Raw genomic sequence first — 23,794 nt, forward strand, 5'->3', positions numbered from 1 at the left:
GGGTCTGAGCCGGTCGGCCATGATGGTTGGAGGCGCTATCTGTTACCAGTGGCAACGCCTTTAGAACCTCACAGAGGTGCGACTAAACATTCCAGAGCTCTTTTTAATTTTTGTGCATTTATTATTTTTGCGCATTTATTATTTTGGCAGGACAGAGACAGAGCTAAGAATACGAGAAAAAAGGAAGAAAGGAAAGCAAGGCAAAAAGATAATAGCAAAATAAAAGGAACCTTACAGAAACAATCTCACAAAAGCGCAAAACAGTGGTATTTGGAGAAGCAGCATCAATATATTTGTTCTTTTGCACTAATAACAGTATTATTATTTTATTATTATTACTTATGTTGTCCATGTAACTTATGTTGTCCAAAAATAAATATGTAACGTTATATATTTCAGTTCTCAATAAATATACTTAAGCCATATCAAGTTGTTTCAAACATTTATTTCAAAGAAATAATGAACAAGGCTCTCAAACAACACTTTTGCGTATGTTCGTTAAGGCACAGCAAACAGTGAAAATCGTATACTAAAGGCATTAGCCAACCAAGCAATCCAGCTTCTCCTCGGCAGAAACTCTACCTGATGCTGTGTCCATTGCGGTAACCTAAAAAACTGTATTCCATTGTCCCTATGTTTTCCATATGTATCGTGTGAGTTATTGGAGCAGTTTTTAACGCAGCAGTGACTTCCAGGCATGGTAAAAAAAGTGCGGAATTGCGAGAACCTCTTCTACTACCGAGTTAAGAACACACGTAAACAATCATGTTTTGCTGTGGGAATCCTACCAACATGGCAGAGAGGGGAGGGGCTCTGTACTATGACGACAACTCCTCATTCTCAATTGATTATATTCACTGCATGTATGTAACGTTATATTTATAACAAAACTAAATATGAAACACAACCCTGCCTTTTTTCGTTTAAATTTAAAAATATTAAACATATTCCAGGCAATATGTAATGTATTGCATATCGCATTGGTATAAATGTTGCAATAAACAACATTACAGATGATCTTGTAATAAAATAAAATAAAAAAAATGACAAAACTATCTATTTTTGTTGAATTTCAGTTTTATCAATAATAGCCATTATAAAAGTATAAGTAAAAGGTACAAAAAGATATATAGTAAAGCTTAAATAACATAAAGAAACAATTCAGTCAGTCAAATATACAAATTCAGCGCTCAACGATATGAAACTTCACTTAGCCTTCTGCCAAAACTATTGGCCAGGGAACGAATTATAGATTCACGAGACCAAAGATCACCTGTTAGGTCTGTACAAGACAAACTATATCTCATGTTTAACCACTACAGAGACGTCAGAGTCAGCGGCACACATCAGTATGACTAGCCGAGGAAAGGCTGTTCCAGGTGGGGGACACGAGCGTGAGGGTCCGGTGATCGCTTGGAATGGATCTCAGTCTAATTATCATAAATCTATAAATAAACCACTGATTTGAGCTTTAAAAAACTACTTTCTCGCCTGAAAAACTCTTAAAACTACAGTTCGTGACACAATAACAGTAGTATTATATTTCAACTGTATGCTTCTAATGCCCTTGTAGCACGCGCGAGTGACAATACTCTGTCCACCAATCAGCGTTCTGCAGTGAGTCTAGCTCCACCTTTTAGTACTGAACCACTGTGCTAGGTACCCCAACGGAAGGGTACCCAAAAAGTGGTACGGTACAGTTCGGCTTTTTGCTACCATTCAGAACTTTTGACAGTGGAAACAAATAATTGCGTACCGAACCGAACTGTACCGTACCACTCAGTGGAAACGAGCCATTACAGTCCTATAGAGCAGGCCTATAGGCGTAGCTATTTAGTATGTCCACATATATATTCTAAAAGATAGTTATGGCTTTACCACTGTGTATGCATGCTATCCTCTCTCATTAACAAAGTAAACACAACAAAATTGAGAAAACAGAAAGCATTTTTTAAAGAAAGCATAAGAAAAGCATCTGATAATAGCAACGTGGATATGTTTGCATGAACTCTGCAATTCGGCACTCTAGTAAAGTCACGCCACGCTTATACTTATACTATACCTATACAATATATTTCTTAAAATCAAGCAGCTTTACCATACTAAACATGAAAAATAATGAAATTGTCTCATTTCATCAGAAGTACAACTTGATTTTCAAACTTGCAGTGCATTTCTAAATGCAGTCCATTTTAAGCAGATCTCCATTGTGTTCATGTCACTCTCAGTCACGGACGTCTGACTACGACAGACTGAACAGGAGAAATGAACAGGAAAAGATTTTCACATGAAAGAAGGTCGAGCCTCAGCACACACCTACCTATTAGATAATCACTATGAACCAATGGGAGTTCAAAAGTGTTAACCAACCATAGCGAACTTTCTGGAAAGTTCTAAACTCCCTCCAAAAAAAAAACTCAGAATGAATTCCGTTCTTCGATTTTGCTTGAAATCTGGCCTTTATTGTGGTCTTCAGCACATGACTCTCATTCTTTCTTTATCATCAGCACCTTCCGGCTCAGGTCATTACAACGCCTGTCTGCTCCTCTGCCTATAAGTGAGACGAAATTAAATAAAACAACTTCCCAATAATGAGTTTAGGGTTTGCCGACACATCAACACTGCTAAACAGAGCACTAGATGCTGCCAGACACACATACATCAGCTGTTCATTTTTAAAAACATTTAAAAGTCTATATGTGCTATGTGATTTTTGTTGTTGTTTTTTTACAGAATTTGTCTTGACCATCTTCATACATGAGCTGTGTGTTGTTTCAGGATTGTGGAGAGGGGCTACTACAGCGAGCGAGATGCAGCGCACGTTATCAAACAGATTCTGGAGGCTGTGGCGGTAAGACCATATGAATCACAGGTTATAAAAATATGGTTCCCTATCCACTCGCTCATGTTTGACGTAACGTTGACGTGATAATGTAATTGGGATCATTTCAGGGACCCCTATCAACTTCGAGTGTCTACAAAACGAGCCAATGAACGTTGGCGTGCATGAATCGCGTTACACCGCGGCTACCCCTGGGTTTTTCTGTTTTTTGTTTTCACTAAAAGACCAAAACAAGCGTGACTCTGCGTCCTTTTCAGCATGTCATTCTGCTTGTGGTTTCTGGATGCAGTCGTTCCCTGGCGCCAGCAGATGGCCACAATAGTTGCCTCTTGTGTTTGGGCATTCAACACCCTGAGGCAGCCTTTTTGAATAGTTAATGTTCCCATTGTGGGAATATAACTTTAGCAGCATTTAGATCGAGACTCGCTTACCTCAAGGAAGGTGCAGTCTCCTCGTCTATGCCCGATCTAGATCTGGACCTTAGAATAGACCTACTTTGGCGCATGGCCAGGGTGATCTGAGGATCACCGTGAGGGCTTCCCCGCCGTGGCAATCTCCATGGGCTCCTCACGCCTCACAAGCGCTGCCACCGTTGGAGCCTTCAAAGCAGCATGCTGGTCCTTCGCATGGACGACCAGTCGTGTCCTTTGGAGCTTCACCTGATGACCAGATGTCAGTCACAGCATCAGAGGGGGAGCTTCAGTCCTCTGGAGATGAGGACTCGGCTGCGATGCCCCCTACGGGGAGTGTAGCGGTGCCCGAGACCGCTCCAGAGAGGGCAGCTATGCTTTCCTGTGACGGGGTAATCCACAACTCCCTTCCAAGGCTTGTAAGTTTTCGTCTGGTCTTTCGGCAAAGGCTTATAAAGCCTGTGGACAGGCTGCTTCCATCCTCCTTGCCATGGCGCTCTTGCAGGTCCACCAGGCCCAGGCGCTCATGGACATGAACGAGGGTGGTTCTGACCCAGAGCTCCTGGGTCAGAGTGTCGTTTCTTCTTGCGTGCTAGCACACGGCGCCTCGCTGACAGACATTTGTAAAGTTGAGGGCTGGACGACACCTAACAGGTTAGGTAGGTTTTATAGCCTACATGTTGATCTTGCTCCAAAGATAGAGAGTGCTCGCACGCACAACCAGGGCTCACTTACTTTCTGCTCGTTCAGTTAAACATGCGCCCTGTCACAAGTGCAGCAGTTCATCTACATTACTCACCGATCAAATAAGACTTTGGCAGTACAAAAATTCGCTTTGGAAATCGATGCAATGGTGCTTTATTATGGTGAAAAATTCGCTTTGGAAATCGTACTATGGTGCTTGATAAAGGACAAAAAGGGAAAGTTTGTGAATTCATGGTCTGTAGCCTACTTACTATGACTTAGAGCAGGAGCATCGATAAGATGGGACTTGTTAAAGTCGAGGCCATACAATATTGATGGATCGTAAAACTTAGAACTGGTTCTCGAGTGGAACCGGTTTTCGATTCCCATCCCTATGCGTATTCTTCCACGACCAGCTCCCTGGGGTGAGTCTGTGTCTTTCCCTTCCCTGCCGTCACTGTCCGGTGTTGCCCCCCCCCCTTCTCAGGCCACCCAAGTGACATTCCCCATGTTGCACTGCCCCTAACGGGCCAGTCTATATGTGTATTCTTCACATGTTACCTCCCTGTGGGCAGGATGTGGCTTCCACAGCATCCCTCTCCCCTGGAAAGGCACACTTTCCCAGTGTTATTCCAGAGTTCCACTGTGTTGGGTATAACGTAACAGCAGTTTAAACTCCCTCTATGCAGGCCTTCCGCCCCAGCCAGTTGGGGTTTTGAGAGTCTTGCTTAGGGCGCTGGATGTGGCAGCAAAACCGTGGCGTTTTCCATAGTGATCCCAATTACGTTGTCACATCGACGTTATGTCGAATATGAGCAACTGATAGGGAACGTCTCGGTTACTAATATATTACCCTTATTCCCTGAAGAAGGGAACGGGAGACGTGACGTCCTGTAATGGCCGTCACGATCTCGGCGCCTCAGCGGAAAACAATGAGTGCGTACACTCGCTTCCTGTTTATAACCACGCTGCTGGGTGGGGCGTGTGACGCAATTCATGCACGCCAATGTTGATCGGCTCATTCTGTAGACAATTCGAAGATCATAGGGCTCCCTGAAGTGATCTCAATTACGTCGTCACGTCGATGTTAGGCCTCCTGTTCCCTCCTTCAGGGAGTAAGGGTTACATTAGTAACTGAGACGTTTTCACGCACGCAGATTTTCCATTCATATGTGAAAAACAATAATGGTAATGTGGATGAACTGCAACAATTCTGAAATCTCCATGGTTTTGATGTTATAACCAAGATCTTATTAATATATTAACATCCAAACTTACAGATTAATGCCTGTTTATTGTTCATCTACTTAGCCCGTACTAAAAAAAATATTGTAAGGATTATGCTGACATGCAGAATTTAGCCAGTTGTTACAAAGATCATTTACATATAGACACATTAAAGGTAGGGTAACCAGATTTCTCAGAGTGGAATATGGGACAGACTCAGAACCACAGACCCACAAAACCTACTGCACACATACAAGTTACACTTAATAATATTGTTAGCTATGTGTAAAAAAAAAGTAGACTTAGGGTACATAAAATTGCAGACCATTGGTAACAAGATGGTGCAACAGCATCATTCACTGTTGCTGTTTTGTATTTTTCGTGGAACCAATTTTTGCCAGCGTGCGCTTGTCTTTCAAAGGATGATGTTTTATAAACAAAATTCGGGAGGAGCACGATCAAATAATTGATCCAATTATCACATCATTCCAACCAGCTGTCGACAACCAGTAATCAACATGTCTATCCAGTCAGCTTGAGTTGGAGACCTATAGACCCCTTTTGCGCCGACGTCACAGTTACGTCACGGCGCTAGCTGGAGGCAAAACAAAGTGAAAACTGGAGGCGGCCAATACAAAACAGCACAGATTCGGCTACATAATAAGGAGCTTAAATAATTGTTACTATTATTAAATGTCATCTTGTTGTGTTGTTTGGTGCAAGAATTGATGAAAAATGAATATGCTGTATCTGGAACTTTTATTTCTAGAAAATATTCACATCATTAAAATCGCACTATAATGTCACTCTCTTTACGTTGTCGTGGTCTCGGCGCTGGCTCGGCAGAACTGCGGATCGTACACACAAGTCTTGTACAGGACCATATAGGCATCTAAAGATTTATATGCCCTCAGTTTCTATTTACGATCGGTTTCTCTATAAGGTAGGTCTAGAAGTCAGGCCACTCAACCGAGGTAACGTACGTTAATCCTGTCAGATCATCCATGCATTGAGTTAGCGTGTAGGCGGCTACAGGTCGGCCAATCTGGTTCCGTCCGTTAAAAATAACTTTTGGAAATAACAATCACGGTCCTGGACACTGAGTGACCTTACACATTAAGATAATATCGGATTTTCTCCAGTCATTGTTAAAAAAACAAGCTAACAATCCTTGCTAACTAGCGTTAGTGAAGCGGCCAGATGGATCTTTCTGCCTCCACCTAAGCTCCGCCCACAAAAAAAACGTCACCATGTTTACCAACTGTAAAAAGGTCTATACTCATTTGACTCACCAATGTTCCTTGACAGTTTTACAGCATCCCTCCACCACCCCGTCTCTTCACACTCAACTGGTTACTTCTTAACCAGCAATACGGGGGGAGCACTCTGGGTTCGGGCTACATACCGAGCCCGGAGCCCTCTCCTCGGACAGCACGCCAAATATGCATTTATTCTATCTGACGTATTTGTAAGTGTGAACTCGTGAATTTATCATAAAATGCGGAACAGTCCAGTCCGAAATTAATTAGTACGAAAAATGGCTCAAATAATACTTTGGAAAGATAATGTAAGTGCTTTTATAAAATTATAAGTTTCACCATTCTGCTTTTACATTTCATTGAAAGTGCCTCATGTACCCTTGATTTCTACTTTTCTTAAGATAAAAAGTGATGCATCAAAATTATTTTGTGGTAATCAACATTATGCTACAAATGCTGTCGATTGCCTAAAACTATCTTGTTATACTTGCCAATGGCCTGTCACTTAAGAAAATGTACTGACCATGAAACTGTTTTTGCAAAAAAACTAAACAAAAAACAGTGAAGATTCACAATTCTCTATTACAATTTCAAGACCACAGCTAAAACTACTAGCCCAACTAATATATACTTAAAACATTATTTAAGACAAAAAGTCAGTAATAAAATAAGAACAAATAATCAAATAACAAGCAAAAGCACAGATAAATACAATATAACACAAAAAAATAAGCAGGGCTTTTTCAAATTTTTCAGGTAGGTATAACAGTAGTTTATTAGGTACAGAAATGTAATAAAGTAAGCAAATGTAAAATAACGCTGCACAGTCTTCACTAGAAATTAAACATCAACTTAATTAATAATAATTGTAAAAGTTATTCAGTCAAATGCAATGAGGGATTTTTTCTTTGTTCTTTGTTGTTTGATTAACATTTAAAACACAGACAACAGCAGGATTATTAGGATTATTAGGCTGCTGTCACTTTAAGAGCTAATGCATGGATCTAATATCCATGTGTTTACTTTCTCAACTGTTTACGATCACTTAAGACATAACCGACTATGCTTACTATGATTCTCTGTATTTTTTGACATAATTTTGTGTTAACTTGACTGTTTAAGCAAAAGAAAATGTGAAAGAGAGCTCAATTTAATATTTGCGCCCTGTCTGAGATGCGGTTTCTGTTCTGGGTGCGTTTCGGATGTTTGCTCACAAAAAACTTTCCACTTAGTGTGTCAAATGAGCTCCCTTTCACATCTTCTTGTGCTTGAATATTTCAATTGTCAAGGCCTAAACTTTCGTGACGATCCAGCATTGACCTGTCAACTGTCCCGAGCGTCGTTCACATTTGTTCACGTTCATGCATTGTAAGAATTCATAAAAATATTACTGGCCATTGTGGCCAACTGGCGAGGGTTGACACCGTTTATACTCGCCAACGCTGATTTTTGCACACATTTGGTGTAGTAGCAGTTTTAACATTAATTGACATGGCATCTGACGCACAGAAGCCAAGAGGACATGTCGATATGTTTATTGGCACATCCGGTCTTCATCGGCATGTGTCAGTGGAAAGTTGCATGTTTCACTAAGGCCCCATTTACACCGAATGGTTCAAGTGACCCAAATCCGATTTTTTCCTCTCATGTTGCACAGATCGGATATGACCGGTGAACTTGTAAGCAGGAAAAAAAATGCATGGATTTCGATTTTCTCAGATCGGATTCAGGCCTCACTCATTTGTGGTAATAAATCGGATATGATTCAGATACGTGCATTTGTGTGTCACTCCGAGTTACGTCGGATGACGGAGAATGGGAGTGCTGCTATGATTCAGTCGAGCGCCTCTTCGCAGGTGCCGTCTGTTTCATTCGGTGCTCCGGAGGAGGATGCGATGTCGATCGCGGCATCACAAGGTGGCCTAGACTCCTCGGGAAGTGAGGATGCGGCTGCGTTGCCTCCCTCGGGAGCGCCGGCGTTGCCCGTATTTGATCCTGAGATGACAGCCATGCTATCTCGGGCCGCCGTGAGCATCGGGCTGGAGTGGAACCCTTTGCCCTGCCCCAATCGCTCACGGATTGACGATTGGTTTTTGGGCAAGGCTGCCGCCTCACGGCCACAGCCAGCCCCAATTCCTTTCTTCCCCGAGCTGCATGGGGAGCTGACGAGGACTTGGAAGGCTCCTTTGACCTCCCGTGAGCGATCGTCAGCCTCCCCCGCCTTTCCTGCTGCACGCTCCCTGGGTCAGGTGATGGCCACTAATGTGGTCCAGGAGCGCCACCTATGGCTCAACCTGGCAGATATGCGGGACGCCGAGCGGACTCGTCTGCTTGACGCCCCCCTCTCCCAGGCTGGCCTTTTCTGCGGTGCGGTCGAGGACTTTGCCCAGCAGTTCTCGACCGCCCAGAAGCAGGCAGAGGCTATTAAACATATCCTGCCCCGACAGCCAGCTGCAGCCTTCACCCGGGCCGCGTCGTGGAGGAGGCCGCAGGAAGGCGCCACAGCCCCTCAGGCCCCTCGCCCCGCTAAACGCCAGGCGAAGCGGCGTTCCTGAGACGGGCTGCTCAGTGATGGCGTCAAGTTTTTCTCAGGAGGCGGTAGCAGGCCCCCTCCTTCCCCCGGTGGAGGGCCGGGGGAGAATCTTTTGTTCTCTGCTGCCCGCTTCTCACCCACGGGTGGGCAGAACCCTGAGTTGGTTAAAGAAATACTTGACACTATCACTGAGCACACAGAGCGTCGCCGCACTCATTCTCCTCTGTCTCTGACAGAGCGGAAGGGAGTGTGTGTCGTCCCCGGACCACGCCGCTCCCTTCCCCCTCTATCGCCGGACCCCCGGCAGAGCAGACCCCCGTGGAACGCTGGTCCTTCCCTGGTCTCCTCTGTCGGGGAGCGGAGCTCGACTACGCACACGCGGGGGGTAACACCCCCGCGTCTGCTGGTCTCTCCACCCTGTTGCCCCTCCGGGGGGACGCTGGTGGTTCGTATTACCCCGCTCGATCGGTTCCTGGGAGCTTGGTTAGAGCTCCCCGGCCTATCTCGCTGGGTCACCCGAACGATCAGGCTCGGCTATGCGATTCAGTTCGCATGGTCTCCCCGTTTCCGGGGAGTTCGCTTTACTGTGGTCGGTGGCAATGCCCCGATCATGAGAGCGGAGATTGCTACCCTGCTGGCGAAGGGTGCAATCGAGACTATCCCTCCAGCCGAGATGAGGTCAGGGTTTTACAGCCCCTACTTCATTGTCCCTAAGAAGACCGGTGGGTTACGACTGATCCTGGACCTTCGCGTTTTGAACCGTACTCTTCATCGACTGCCGTTCAAAATGCTCACGGCCAGACGCATTTTCGAGTGCGTTCGGCCTCGGGATTGGTTTGCAGCGATAGACCTGAAGGACGCGTACTTTCATGTCTCCATCTTACCTCGACACAGACCGTTTCTTCGGTTTGCTTTCAAGGGAGAGGCATATCAGTACACGCTTCTCCCATTCGGCTTAGCTCTGTCTCCTCACGTCTTTACAAAGATTGTCAAGGCAGCCCTTGTTCCCCTTCGCGAACACAGGGTTCGCATCCTGAACTACCTCGACGATTGGTTTATCCTAGCACACTCTCGAGAGCAGGTTTGCGAACACAGAGACCTTGTGCTATGGCACCTAAGCCCGTCTGGGCCTTCGGGTCAATCGGGAGAAGAGCAAACTTTGCCCCGTGCAGAGGATCTCTTGTCTCGGCATGGAGATAGACTCGGTCGCCATGTCCGCGCAGCTCACGAGCAAGCACGCGCACTCACTGCTGACTTTTCTTCGACAGTTCGAGGGCAAGAGCGCGGTCCAACTGAAACTCTTTCAGAGGCTCCTGGGGCAGTAACTCCGACCTGCCGTCAGACCTTCTTCCCGTGGACGAACCTCAGCTTCTTAAGGGCAGGTGTCCCTCTTCAGCGAGTTTCCAGGCATGTTGTTGTCTCTACAGATGCATCTGCCAAGGGTTGGGGAGCCATGTGCAATGGTGATGCGGCAGTGGGGTCCTGGACAGGGCCCCAGCGCCTCATGCACATCAATTGCTTCGAGTTGCTGGCAGTACGCCTGGCCCTGCACCGCTTTCGAGCACTGCTCAGGGGTCAACATGTACTTGTCCGTTCAGACAATACCGCAACAGTAGCGTACATCAACTGTCAGGGTGGTCTGCGCTCACGTCGGATGTCGCAACTCGCACGCCACCTCCTATTATGGAGTCAGAAGCACCTGAGGTCCCTTCGTGCAGTGTACATTCCAGGAGACCGGAACCTGGCAGCCGACGAGCTGTCACGGATCCGGCCTGTCTCCAGCGAATGGCGACTCCATCCCTGGTCGGTCAAGCCTGGGACCAGTTCGGGGAGACACAGATAGATCTGTTTGCTTCCCCCGACTCATCCCATTGCGCCCTGTATTACTCTCTGACCGAGGGCACCCTCGGCACAGATGCACTGGCGCACAGCTGGCCGCGGGGTCTACGCAAATATGCGTTTCCCCCAGTGAGCCTTCTTGCATGGACTCTGTCCAAAATCAAGGACGAGGAGCAGGTCTTGTTGGTAGCCACTTATTGGCCCACCAAGACCTAGTTCTCCGAACTCATATTCCTCGTGACAGCACCTCCTTGGCCAATTCCTCTGATGAAGGACCTCCTCTCTCAGAGACGGGGCACCCTGTTGCACCCTCGTCCCGATCTGTGGAGACTACACGTGTGGCTTCTGGATGGGACGAGGCAGGTTTGAGTACCCTGCCACCTGCAGTGGTGGCTACCATCACCTCCGCTAGAGCAGGGGTTCTCACCCTTTTGCAAGCTGGGCCACCCCCAAAGCTGGTTCATTGCAGTTGGTGCCCCAGTGCCAAACTCGACATTATTTGTCTGGGATAGCAAAAGTAACTAAGGAAGGCGGGGCTTACCGATAGGTCATATGATACATTGTAATCACACACAATGAAACATAGTAGTACAGAACACAACAATGTGTTTATTTTATGTGCTACAGTGCTGAAGGCTGGGGTGATTGTTTTAAAAACACCAGGCTTTTATTCTGAAAGTTAGGGGGGTTCGGGGAGTCTCCCCCGAGAAAATTTAGATTTCTCCGACTTTCATATGCGCATTTAAAGGTATTTCAAGGCCAAAAAATTGGGTAACATTCCAAAGTATGTTAGTGGACAGCAGTTGCATAAATGACTTGTCAAGCAGATAACAGATTGTTAAACATGAGAATAAGGATAAATGTGGCAAAGAATGATCCACATTACAAAATGCGATTGTCAACATTCAAAACTATTTTAACATTAACTCTTAAAAAAAAAAAGTTTTTGCATAGTAACTCTGCACACAAACATAATATGATTAGCCCACTTACACACCAAACTATGTATACATTAAGTAAAACTAAACTTTATTATTTGTATAAATTACAAACTTTTGTTTCGTCATGTTTTCAGAGCCTACCTTAATAGCGTGCGAACACCGGACATGCTGACTGTGCTCAGATGTGTGCGCACACAGACGCGTGCAGACAAGGATTTCTGTCACGTGCAGGTCAGCTTCTGTTTTCGGTTAAACTGTGTTGCTTTTACAAGCGTTGATTCAATTGTTTTATTAATGCATTGCAAATAGATCGTTAATATAATTACCCTATAATATAATTTATTTGAAATAGACTGAAATATAAAATAAATTGTTAAACTCAAACTTTTACACAGATTTACTGGGGCACAGCAGATTAGTTGGGCATGTGCCCCAGTAAAAGGGGTAGCAACATCCCTGGGCCTAAGGTAGTACACATACAGAAATTGAATAAAGTTATCAAACAGTCTGCACTGCATAAATTATAAATAGACTAATCCTTATTAAAGCTACACAAGTTTAAGACCAGTTATTAATTTTCTCTGTTCTCTTTGTTCATTAATTAACTTTACTGACAGAATGCTTTATTGGCAGCTGGCCCTTTAAGATCAGCTGCTAGCTGAGACGCAGATCTCACAACTCTTTGTCCCTCAAAAAGACTGCTCTTATGTTATGAAGATACTGAACAAACGACATATTGGCATAATCCAGCGCGAAAGAACTGTATTCTGGCGCACGATTTGTGCATGCGCATTTATGGTGGCGCGCGTCTTTCTGCAAGTCACATTCAGGACATTCACAGGCAGCGCGAAAAATGTGTTCGTTTCAAATCGCTAATACAATGCTAAATCATAAATCAGATGTACACCACAATAACATATCGATGTCCAGCAATGGATTAAAATAATACATAGTGTTTAATTTATCGTTTAATGAGATGAAATATGTGTTTGTGGCGAGATATCACGTGAAGAAATACAAAGATCCGACAATGACACTAAAACGACATACTGCAGTTAAATGAATACACTTGAGCAACATATTATAATATCACACGACCACCTAACGACCATCACTTAATTTACCATCACCTCACGATTAAAAATGTGACACTGATTTCATATGACAGTTCAACAAACAAGTTAATAAAAATAATATTAAGTCACTTACATTTTAGACGAAATAATGACTGTTTTGGTATATTTTAGCTGCGAAAATAGATCTGAATCTGATTAATCCAAACAACGATCACAGCATACCGCATCTCACATCACTCAATCGTGTTTTGAATGATTCAGTGTTTTGAACGAATCGGATGAGGCAGTTGAGAACTGCTGGGCAAAGTCCTCGACTGCACCGCCGAAAAGGCCAACCTGGGATAGCGGGGCGTCGAGCAGATGAGTCCGTTTGGCATCCTGTGTATCTGCCAGGTTAAGCCAGAGATGGCGCTCCTGGACCACGCTAGTGGCCATCACCTGTCCAACGAAGCGAGCAGCCACCTTCGTTGCCCGGAGAGCAAGGTCTGTGGCCGCTCGCAGTTCGTTAAAGGCCGTTTGGTCAGTCCCCCCCTCGTGCATATCTCTGAGCAGTTTGGCTTGGAAAACCTGCAAAGTGCTCATCGCATGCAGGGTGGAGGCCGCCTGTCCCGCCGCTCTATAGGAACGCGCCGCCATAGCAGACGAGAACCTACAGGCTTTGGATGGGTGCTTAGGAGGACCACGGGAGGAGGCGCTCTGTGGACACAGTTGCATCGCAACAGAGCGCTCCACCGGGGGCATCCCAGTGTACCCGCGGGCAGCCCCACCATCGAGGGGAGGAAAGGCGGGGGAGGCTAGAGTGCGCTCTCAGGAGGACAAAGGAGCCTTCCAAGTGCGCGTCAGCTCCGCATGCAGCTCGGGGAAAAAAGGTATTGGGGTCGGCTGTGGCCTTGCGGCGGCAGCCTTGCCCAAAAACCAATTATCCATCAGTGAGAGATCGGGGCAGGGCGGAGGGTTAGCCCGATCTAGCCCGATACTCATGGCGGCCCGAGATAGCATGGCCGTTAACTCGGGATCAGACACGGGCAACGCTGGCACTCCCGAGGGAGGCAACGCAACCGCATCCTCATCTCCCGAGGAATCAAGCCCGCCTTGTGATGCTGCGATCGACATCGCATCATCCTCTGGAGCGCCGAACGAAACAGACGGTACCTGCGAAGAGGCAGATGGCTGATTCGAACTGACGCTCGCTGGCTCTACCACTGGAGCGGGGGGTGTGGCCCGAGGAACTATCGTCGGGGCTTTGTTCCACACCGTCACCGTCAGATCACCCTGGCCGCGAGTCGAAGAGCTTCTCGTTGAAGAAGCAGATCGAGTAGCGGGGACGGGGACTCTCACTTTAGTTAGATCATTGAGTCTAGATCTCAGTGTAGAGATGGTCATGTTCCCACAGAAGGAACATGAGTCATCCACGAACGCTGCTGCTGCATGCTGAATGCCCAGGCACACAGAGCAGCGATCGTGACCATCAGAAGATGACATGAATCGACCGCACCCAGAAGAACACGGGCGAGACATCTTTAAAAAGACGTACCACGTGCAGCTCTTTCAATGAGAGGAGGAAATTCACTCTTTCAGCGCTGAGGCGACCAGGGAGAAGCGCAAAGTCTGGCAGACCACTGCTCAGATCGCAGGCGATGCAGAATCTCGCTGGGTACCGCCGTCACACCAACACTGAAGAGGACGCTCGTCTCGAAGAGTCTTTGGATCAGTGAGAATGGCTTTCAGGAGTGAAGAGGTCTCTTGGCTCCGAAGCGAAAACATACTGCGGTTGCGTTCACTTCCTCCTTTTATACCCACTGCGTGGGGCGGAGATACGCTATGCAAATTCCGCAGCCCCAAGGCATTTTCATGCCATTGGCTCGTTGTTAAATACTCGAAGAGGATTGGCTTTCTATGCGAAACCCCCATTCTCCGTCACTTCTGACTTAACTCGAAGTGACTACGAAAGGGAACTCTGAGTTTCAAAGTGGGTTTTAATTACTTTAATAATACTTTGTGTTCTAGCTGTTCGTTTACACAACAGCGGCATTTTGTGGCCCGACAATGCAAACTTTGAAATAGGTTTCAAAGTACAAGTTTTTGAAAACGGGATTTGAAGATGATGTTGTTATCTCCATGTAAACTTCAAAAACATGTCAAAACGGTGACGGCAAGCACGCGTGTTACATATTTATTATCAATTTTATAATTGTTATAATTGTGGGTGACATCACTTCTGTTTGTGTTTAAAGTGAGATCGCAAACAAACCAAGTAGCTCCCCTTACTATATTCAGATTGACGGTCTACCTCAATGATGGCTCATTCTGCTGGATAAGTCATTATAGTTGTTTTTCAAACATAATTTTATAACCAAGTAAATATAATATCTGTTACTTACACTTTCAATATTGTTTATTTTAAAATAGGCTAATGCAGAAAACGTTTCTATTTGTTTTTACTTTGTATGCATGAACATTGTTATCAACTACATTGCTACTGTAGCTACCAGCTTTTCTCCCAGCTAACAGAATAGTTATTTGTAATATAAATGGTTTCTAGCAAGTTGTCAGAACGTTGCCTATTATCATTTATTTACCTTGTACATTTCTGTACAAGGGAGAGGGAGAGGTCGTGGTCAGGCTGCTTCCCAAGAGCTATAGCCTACCACAGCTGCCCCTGTCGGTGGTTGGTTAGAACACTGTTTATTTTGATTTTGATTGGTGGTTGTACCCATAGATATCATATAGAGACTAGATGCCCTATTGGTCGTTGGGCACTGAGAAATCCTAGTCGTATTCCTATTGCGCGCAGGAGTTACCCCGCCCGGATGCACAGTGGAAGCCCGCTCCCCGACAGAAGAGACCAGGGAAGGACCAGCGTTCCACGGGGGTCTGTTCTGCCAGGGGTCTGGCGACAGAGGGGGAGGGGAGTGGCGTAGTCGAGGGACGACACACGCTCCCTTCCACAACCTCAGAGACAGAGAGGAATGAGTGGGCTGACGCACTGGGACGTCGAGCGCACTCATTCCTGTCTCAACTCAACTCAACTCAACCTTTATTTATAAAAGCACTTTCAAAACCATTAAAATGGACCAAAGTGCTGTCCACAGGCAATAAATAATACACAGAGATATAAAATTACATCAAGACATGACACCCAGATAATCAACCCACAAATCGCTCACAGATCTCGGACCTACTCAAATGCCAAAAGCTTGATGAAATAAATAAGTCTTCAAATCCTTTTTAAAAATGTCCGTGCTTGACGACGATTTGAGAGATAATGGCAGCACATTCCAGAGTGCAGGAGCCGCAACGGAAAAGGCTCGATCTCCACTACGCCTCAGGCGAGACCGAGGGACAGTTAGAAGCATTTTCTGCGAGGAGCGTAGATGGCGTTGAGACTGACGCAGGCTTAACATGTCCTTTATATATTCAGGAGCTAGATCATGTAATGCTTTAAAAACAAAAAATAACACCTTATATTGTATTCTGTATTTAACAGGTAGCCAGTGAAGAGAGATCAATACGGGTGTTATATGATCACGTTTCTTGGTATTTGTTAGAAATCTCGCCGCAGCATTTTGAACACGCTGAAGACGGCCAACCAGTGAATCACTTATGCCTAGATAAAGAGCATTACAATAATCTAACCTGGTTAAAACGAAAGCATGTAAAACAATCTCCAAGTCCTTATATGAAAGGATTGGTTTCAGCTTGGACAATTTTCTCAAGTGAAAGAAAGAGGATTTCACAACACTGTTAACTTGACGATCAAAACGCATTTCGGAGTCGAAAAATACTCCAAGGTTTTTCACAAAACTATGGATATTGTTAAACAATAGTCCACAATTACCAGCTAGATTGTTCCCAAACTCCTTATTCCCAAAAATGATAAACTCCGTCTTATCCTCATTTAACTGTAGGAAATTATTTGATAACCATCCCTTTACCTCAGTCAAGCAATTATAAAATTTAGTAAAAGATGTACAGCCATCACACTCCAGAGGAAGGTACAGTTGTAAATCATCAGCATACAGGTGGTAGTTAATATTATGCTGCTTAAAAATATACTCCAAGGGTAGCATATAAAGAGAAAATAGAGTCGGGCCAAGGATTGATCCCTGGGGAACCCCCCAGGAAAGTGTCGCGGGTGCTGAGACATAGTTACCAATTTTAACAGAACATGTCCTGTCTTGCAAATAAGAGGAAAACCACTCAAGGGCAACACCCTTGATGCCTACATAATCTCTGAGACGTTGTATTAAAATTACATGATCTAAGGTATCAAAGGCTGCACTTAAATCTAACATCATTAAGGCGACACTTTTCCCAGCATCAATACTTAACAGAATGTCATTTGTAACCTTTAATAATGCTGACTCTGTACTATGTTTGATCCGAAATCCAGACTGAAAAGTGTCCATTATGTTATTTACATTCAAAAAGTCTGTAAGTTGATTATGGACAACTTTCTCTAAAATTTTATGCATAAAAGGCAGTTTCGAAATGGGTCGGAAATTTTTGAAATCGTTTTGATCCAAACTCATTCTTTTTAAGACTGGCTCAATAACAGCATGCTTAAGCCCCGACGGTACAGTTCCGTAAAATAAACTACTGTTGATAATCGACAATATACTGGGACCAATCGTGTCAACAACTTCTTTAAATAATCGCGACGGCAGAACGTCATATAGTGAAGTGGTCGGTTTTAAATGCACTATTACCTTTTCCAACTGAGCTAAGGTAATCGATTCAAATTTACTTAAGCAGCAAAGAAGCGGATTTATTATATTGACTGTATTGCCTACAGGCACAATATTTGACTGAATAAGAGCAACCTTATCAATAAAATATTTTAAAAAACTCTCACATAGATCCGTCGACGGAGTAGGAAAATAATTAATAGACGGGCTCATTACCTTATCTAAGGTAGAAAATAAAACCTTCGGATTATTTGCATTGTGTGATATAACTTGCGATAAATATGAAAATCTTGAGGCTCTAACGGTGTTTTGGTAGTTTTGTAGAGTTTCTCTAAGAATTTCATATGATATTTGCAGTTTATCTTTCAGCCACTTACGCTCTGCCTGCCGACAAAGTCGCCTCAAATTTCGTGTTACATCATTTAACCACGGTTGTTTTTTAACTTTATGACTTCTCAATTTAAAAGGCGCAATATTGTCCAAGATCTCTGAACAGGCAAGATTAAAAGAATTTACCAATTCATCAGGTCCCGCAGTGGGCAATGCTGTAGGCTCAATATGAGCGGCTAATTCAATAAAAGCCGTTGAAAACGCACTAGGTGTAGAAGTGGTGATAACCCTTGACAAGAATGGCGAAGGCTGACAACAGAGGCCATTTGTTGCAGAAGTAAAATTAAACCTAATAGGCATATGGTCTGAGATGGCCATTTCTTCAACACAAATGTCTCTTATTGTTATCCCCAAAGAAAACACTAAGTCAAGTGTGTGCCCATGTTCGTGAGTAGGACCGGAGACAGATTGGGATAAATTAAATGAATCAACTAAATTCAAAAACTCCTTGGTCATTGGTTTACCAGGACAACAAACATGAATATTAAAATCACCCATGATCAAGATCCTGTCAGCAGATGGGACAATCACAGATAAAAACTCATAAAAATCATCGATAAAGTTCTTATTGTAACTTGGAGGCCTATATATCAAGGCACAAAGCACTGGTAATGGCAAGTCAATTTTCATTAATTGCACTTCAAAACTCATGAAAGTTTCAACAGGCAGTAACTTGCACTTCATCTTGTTATTAAAAATCACAGCCAAGCCTCCACCCCGACGGTTACTTCTCGATGTACTTAAATAGCTACATCCATTTGGTACAAGCTCAGCAATAGGGCTCATGTCAGCGTCATTTAACCAAGTTTCAGTGATAAAAAGAAAGTCCAGTCCAGATGATACATAATAATCATTCAGAATGAATGTTTTGTTGACAACTGACCGAGCGTTTATCAAAGCCATTTGCACTGTGGTCGACTCAACAGGCCGGTTAGAGTGAGAAACAGCACTTAGCTTCGTTGCCTCATTTCGCTTGACAGACCGCAAGTTTGAATGCACCACACCTCCGCGACTCCTCTCTCTCCGTGTAATCCAGCGCGATGGTGTTGATGTGGCAGGCAAAACATATATCAAATGGGTAGGCCATGATTCCGCCATTAGTCTAGCTCCACTATTTAGGATCCTCAGTTTCTTAAGTTTCACCAAAACTCCAGCCCGTGTGCCTCGTCTCCTGCGGCGTCTCCTCCTCCAGCACGCGCATCCCATTACCTGACAGATTTTCATCGGCGGCTGGAGCATGCGTGGCTGTTCAGCGAACAATTTCAAGTTCAAATCACGGCTGCACACATCCAAAGCCGTAGATCGAAGGCTAAGCAGCGAAAGGCGATCATAGATCAACCGTGAGCAATTCAGATGGTTGATAAAACATAAAAGAAATACAAACAAACAAAAAACAAACATCCTAAAAGTGGAGCGACGGCAAGCCAACACACAACCTGGCGCCATCTTGAATTGTGATTTTGGTAGAAAATATTTAAGAGAGCATCTGTCTGTGTGCTCAGTGATGATGTCAAGTCTTTCTTTAACCAACTCAAGTCAAAGAATCAATGACCCATTCACAAACATCTGTCTCATTCTTGATGAATCGGCCGTTTGAACCAATAGTTTGAACGAATCGTTAGAATGAACGACTCAATGACTCGCTTAATAAAACCGCTTATCAGCTGCATTTGCACTCACTATCAACAAACCAATCAAATTTGATCAAAACTTTTTAAATCAGTCCAAACACATTTCAATTTTTTTTCTGGAGTTATGTATATATAAAACTTTAACTTTTTATGACAGTAGTTTAGTGATAAAAAAACAACATTTTTTCCCCTCCTATTCTATAGCCGACTCACCCCCCGCGAGTGAGTCGGCGCCCCCGACTTGAGAACCACTGCGCTAGAGCGCCGTCCACTAGGCACGTCTATGCGTTGAAGTGGAACCTCTTCGTCGACTGGTGCTCTTCTCGCCGAGAAGATCCCCGAAGATGCCCGGTCAGTGTCGTGCTTTCCTTCCTGCAAGAAGGGTTGCCACATTCCTCGAAGCAGTCGAAGGTAAGTCTTTGGGGAAGCACGACCTGATCATCAGGTTTCTGAGGGGAGCAAGGAGACCTCGCCCTCCTCTCGTGCCCTCTTGGGACCTCTAAGTGGTTTTAAATGCCGGGCCGGCTTACTCTCACGTGATCCTGAGACCCCGGCCTGGATATGTGCCCAAGGTTCCCACCACTCCCTTCCGGGACCAGGTGGTGAACCTGCAAGCGCTGCCCCTGGAGGAGGCAGACCCAGCCTTGGCACTGCTCTGTCCAGTACGTGCACTCCGTGCCTACGTAGACAGAACGCGGTGTTTCAGGACCTCAGACCAGCTCTTTGTCTGTTATGGTGGGAGCCAGCTCTCTCAAAGCAGCGGCAGTCTCACTGGATAGTGGACACCATCGCTTTATCTTACCAGCAGCAAGGTTGACCGTGCCCCCTTGGTGTGACGGCCCACTCCACCCAGAGTGTGGCTTCCTCTTGGCCTCTAGCGCATGGCGCCTCGCTAACAGACATCTGCAGAGCTGCAGGCTGGGCGACACCTAACACATTCGCGAGTTTCTATAACCTCCGAGTGGAGCCTGTGTCCTCTCTTGTACTCGCTCACCCGGCCAGTACTGGACCCGCCCAGGTGTCTTCGCTTGCTCGCCATTCCATTCCACGGACTGGATAAGTGCGATACTTCCTCAGTTGAGCCTTCCGTTGAAGCCCTGAGTCCTCCAGAACCGTTGATGCTGGCGCCAGTGCTGTTGCCTGGACGTCAGCTAGGTGCCTCCGTGTGCATGGTTCCTGCTGTAACCTCCACATGTGTATTCTCCACTGTAAGCCTCTCTGAGCATGTGTCTTCCCTTGGCAAGCCACCTTGCCACTCCTGGATTTAAGGTTCTAGCCACCCTACGGGTTGGTATCTCCAGTGTTCCACCATATGTAGCCCCCATGGGCCATATGTGTATCCTTAAGTCCTCCCTATGGGTAGGCATACTGCGGCATATTCCCCTGGGATATGCTCCCCAGTGTACCTTGGTATTCCTGTGTCAAGTAGGACTCCTCGTCCGTAAACTAAGTGCGACAGGGGTTCAGACTTGCGCAGGGCACTGGAAGACAGCTGTGAAGGTGGCATGATTTCACGGGGGACCCCCATTCTCCGTCATCCGACGTAACTCGGAGTGACTACGAAAGGGAACGTCTCGGTTACGTATGTAACCCTCGTTCCCTGAGTAGGGAACGGAGACGTTACGTCTCCCTGCCACTTCCGCTGGGTAGACGCCTGAGTTCAGTCTCGGCACCTCAGCGAAGACATACTGCGGTTGCGTCTGCTTCCTCCTTTTATAGCCACTAGGTGGGGCGGAGATACGCGATGCAAATTCCGCAGACCCAAGGCATTTTCATGCCATTGGCTCGTTTTTTAATACTCGAAGAGGATTGGCTTTCTATTTCTATTGGCTTTCTAACCCCCATTCTCCGTCATCCGACGTAACGTCTCCGTTCCCTACTCAGGGAACGAGGGTTAAATACGTAACCGAGACGTTTTCCGATTTGCGAGTCGTACGTCACTAAAAAAGTGACATCAACTCAGGTGAACACCACCAACTGAAATCACATGACTTATTATAGGCCCGATGGAAGACACACAGTGTATGGGGAGGCACAGTTTTAAGCGCTTGTGACTACAGTGCCAACAAGGGCTCTCCTCTTTTTTCTCCGCCATATGAGACCAAAGTTTTTAATGACTTTTCAAAATATTGTGGAAAGAAAAACACTGGATAATATTATTCGCATCTGCATCCATTGCATTTACTTCCTTTTCCGGGTCAGAACGTCTACATTTGGTTGTTTTAGCATCGTATAGTGTAAATGCCAAAATCGGATATGGGTCACTTTTAAAACATGATGTAAGCGGGTGGTCAAAAAAAATCAGATATAGTCAGAAAATCGGATTTGGGCATCAAGACTTGCAGTGTAAATGCAGCCTTAAACTTGTGTCTTGCCACTGACATTATCGCGGAACACTGACACTAGCACAATTTTCCATCATCGGACTGAACAGTTCTAAGAACAGTAAGTAACTGTTTCAGTTATGTTTCCACTTAAGCCTGTACCGCACAGCACAAACACAAACCGTTCTCTGCCCAGAATTCTTTGTACGGTTGTCTAACCTTGACGAACCGTGCTGGTAGAACGTGTGTAGTGACGCCGCTGTAATGAATGGCTGTGTTTCCTTACTGAATGAATCATTTTTTTTTTAACAAATCAGTTATGACTAAGATAGATTAAGGGCCATATTTTAACGATCTGAAACGCAAGTGTCAAAACGCAAAGCGCAAGTAACTTTGTGGGCGGATCCCAGCGCTGTTGCTATTTTTCCGGCGGGATAAATGCCTCTTGCGCCTGGCGCAAATCTAAAAGGGGTTGGTTTGAAATAGCTTCATTATTCATAGGTGTGGTTTGGGCGTAACAGAAATAAACCAATTAGAGCGTCATATCACATTCCCTTTAAGAGCGTGATGAACGAGGTGCGCTTGTTCCATGGCGCAATTCTATTTTAACGGCACATTTACCAGACGCGCTTCAGCATCGGTTCACAGCCGAGGAGATTGATGTTCTCGTCAGGGCCGTGAAAGAAAGAGAAGTGACGTTGGGGTTTTGGGGATGGGACAAACCCACCCAAATTAGCTTCGGTTAAACATGCATATAATAATTTGGGTAAATGTGTAAGCTTTATGCCTATTTTTCCCATCGTCATGGACACAACAGTGATTTCCCTCATGTTTATATATTTTTCCTTATAATAATGTATCATTTGCAAAAAGTAAAATGCATCTGTGTAGATGAGAGAATCATCTACAGTGTATGCACGTTGTTCACACTCTGTATTATGGCCAAGCATGTACGCTTAAAATAGCATCTGAATGTACGCGCAACGTGCCACTGACTTTAGACCAGGTTTTTTTCTGTTCATTGGAGCAATTGTTTTCTGGAACTGCAAAATAGCACTAGGGATTGTTTGCGCCGACACACGCCTCCTTTTTGCACCAACCAGCCCAGGGAGCGCAAGTTCATTTCCTAGTTTACCGACGTGCTACTGTGGAGGAAAAAAGCCCGCTTTGCGCGAGTGCAAAATAGGAATGATAGATGCGTCAGTAAATAAAGTCATTTGCGCCGGGTGCAAGATAGAGCCCTAAGACTGTGTCCGAAATCGCCCATTATACCCTTTAAAAGGGCAATTTTTGAGGGGACAGCCATTTGTAGTGGTGGACAGCCATTTGTAAACCATAGTAGACATTATTGAGTGCACTCATTCAAACCCACAATGCACCGCAATAACTGATGTACACTCAACAAATAGAGAATACCCATAATGCAATGTGAGAGTCAATTAAAAAGGGCAATTTTTGAGTGGACAGCCATATGTAGTGGTGTCCGAAACCATAGTAGACATTATTGATTGCACTCATTCAAACCCACAATGCACCGCAATAACTGATGTACACTCAACAAATAGAGAATACCCATAATGCAATGTGAGAGTCGCGTGCTGAATTAATTCCTGCGTCTCGCCAGGAGATGGCGCCGCAGCTGAACCAATCATTCATCCATTTTCCAAACTCGCTGGTCCGGCGTGATAACGTGCAGATATAAATTCCTTTTTAATTGATTATTGAATTGTTTCATTATGGTGTATACATGCTATTTTCAATAGCAGGTTTCAGGATAAATCTTTTTATTACTACTGGAGCTGCCAGTTTGCAAAGTTTTAATTAATTATTACACAGCAAACACAAACTACTCAGTGTCTGAATTTACTCACTTGTTTTCATTCACTCCTTCAATTGGACTATGTGGAGTAATGTAGGGAATAGTGAATGAGGGTATCATGGGGTTATTTA

At 44.9% G+C, this 23,794-nt stretch overlaps 1 protein-coding gene across 1 annotated transcript in view; it reads left to right on the forward strand.

Moving 5' to 3' along the window:
- The window catches only part of LOC120481468 (calcium/calmodulin-dependent protein kinase type IV), an 81,668-nt gene that overhangs the window by 11,901 nt on the left and 45,973 nt on the right, over positions 1–23,794 (forward strand). The window contains exon 5 of the mRNA XM_039675134.2: positions 2,779–2,851. Coding sequence (XP_039531068.1) covers positions 2,779–2,851 — 73 coding nt within the window. The remainder of the gene's footprint in view (positions 1–2,778; positions 2,852–23,794) is intronic.

This window comes from Pimephales promelas, chromosome 21 (assembly GCF_988280905.1).
Source record: "Pimephales promelas chromosome 21, fPimPro1.hap1.1, whole genome shotgun sequence".
Classification (NCBI taxonomy): domain Eukaryota; kingdom Metazoa; phylum Chordata; class Actinopteri; order Cypriniformes; family Leuciscidae; genus Pimephales; species Pimephales promelas.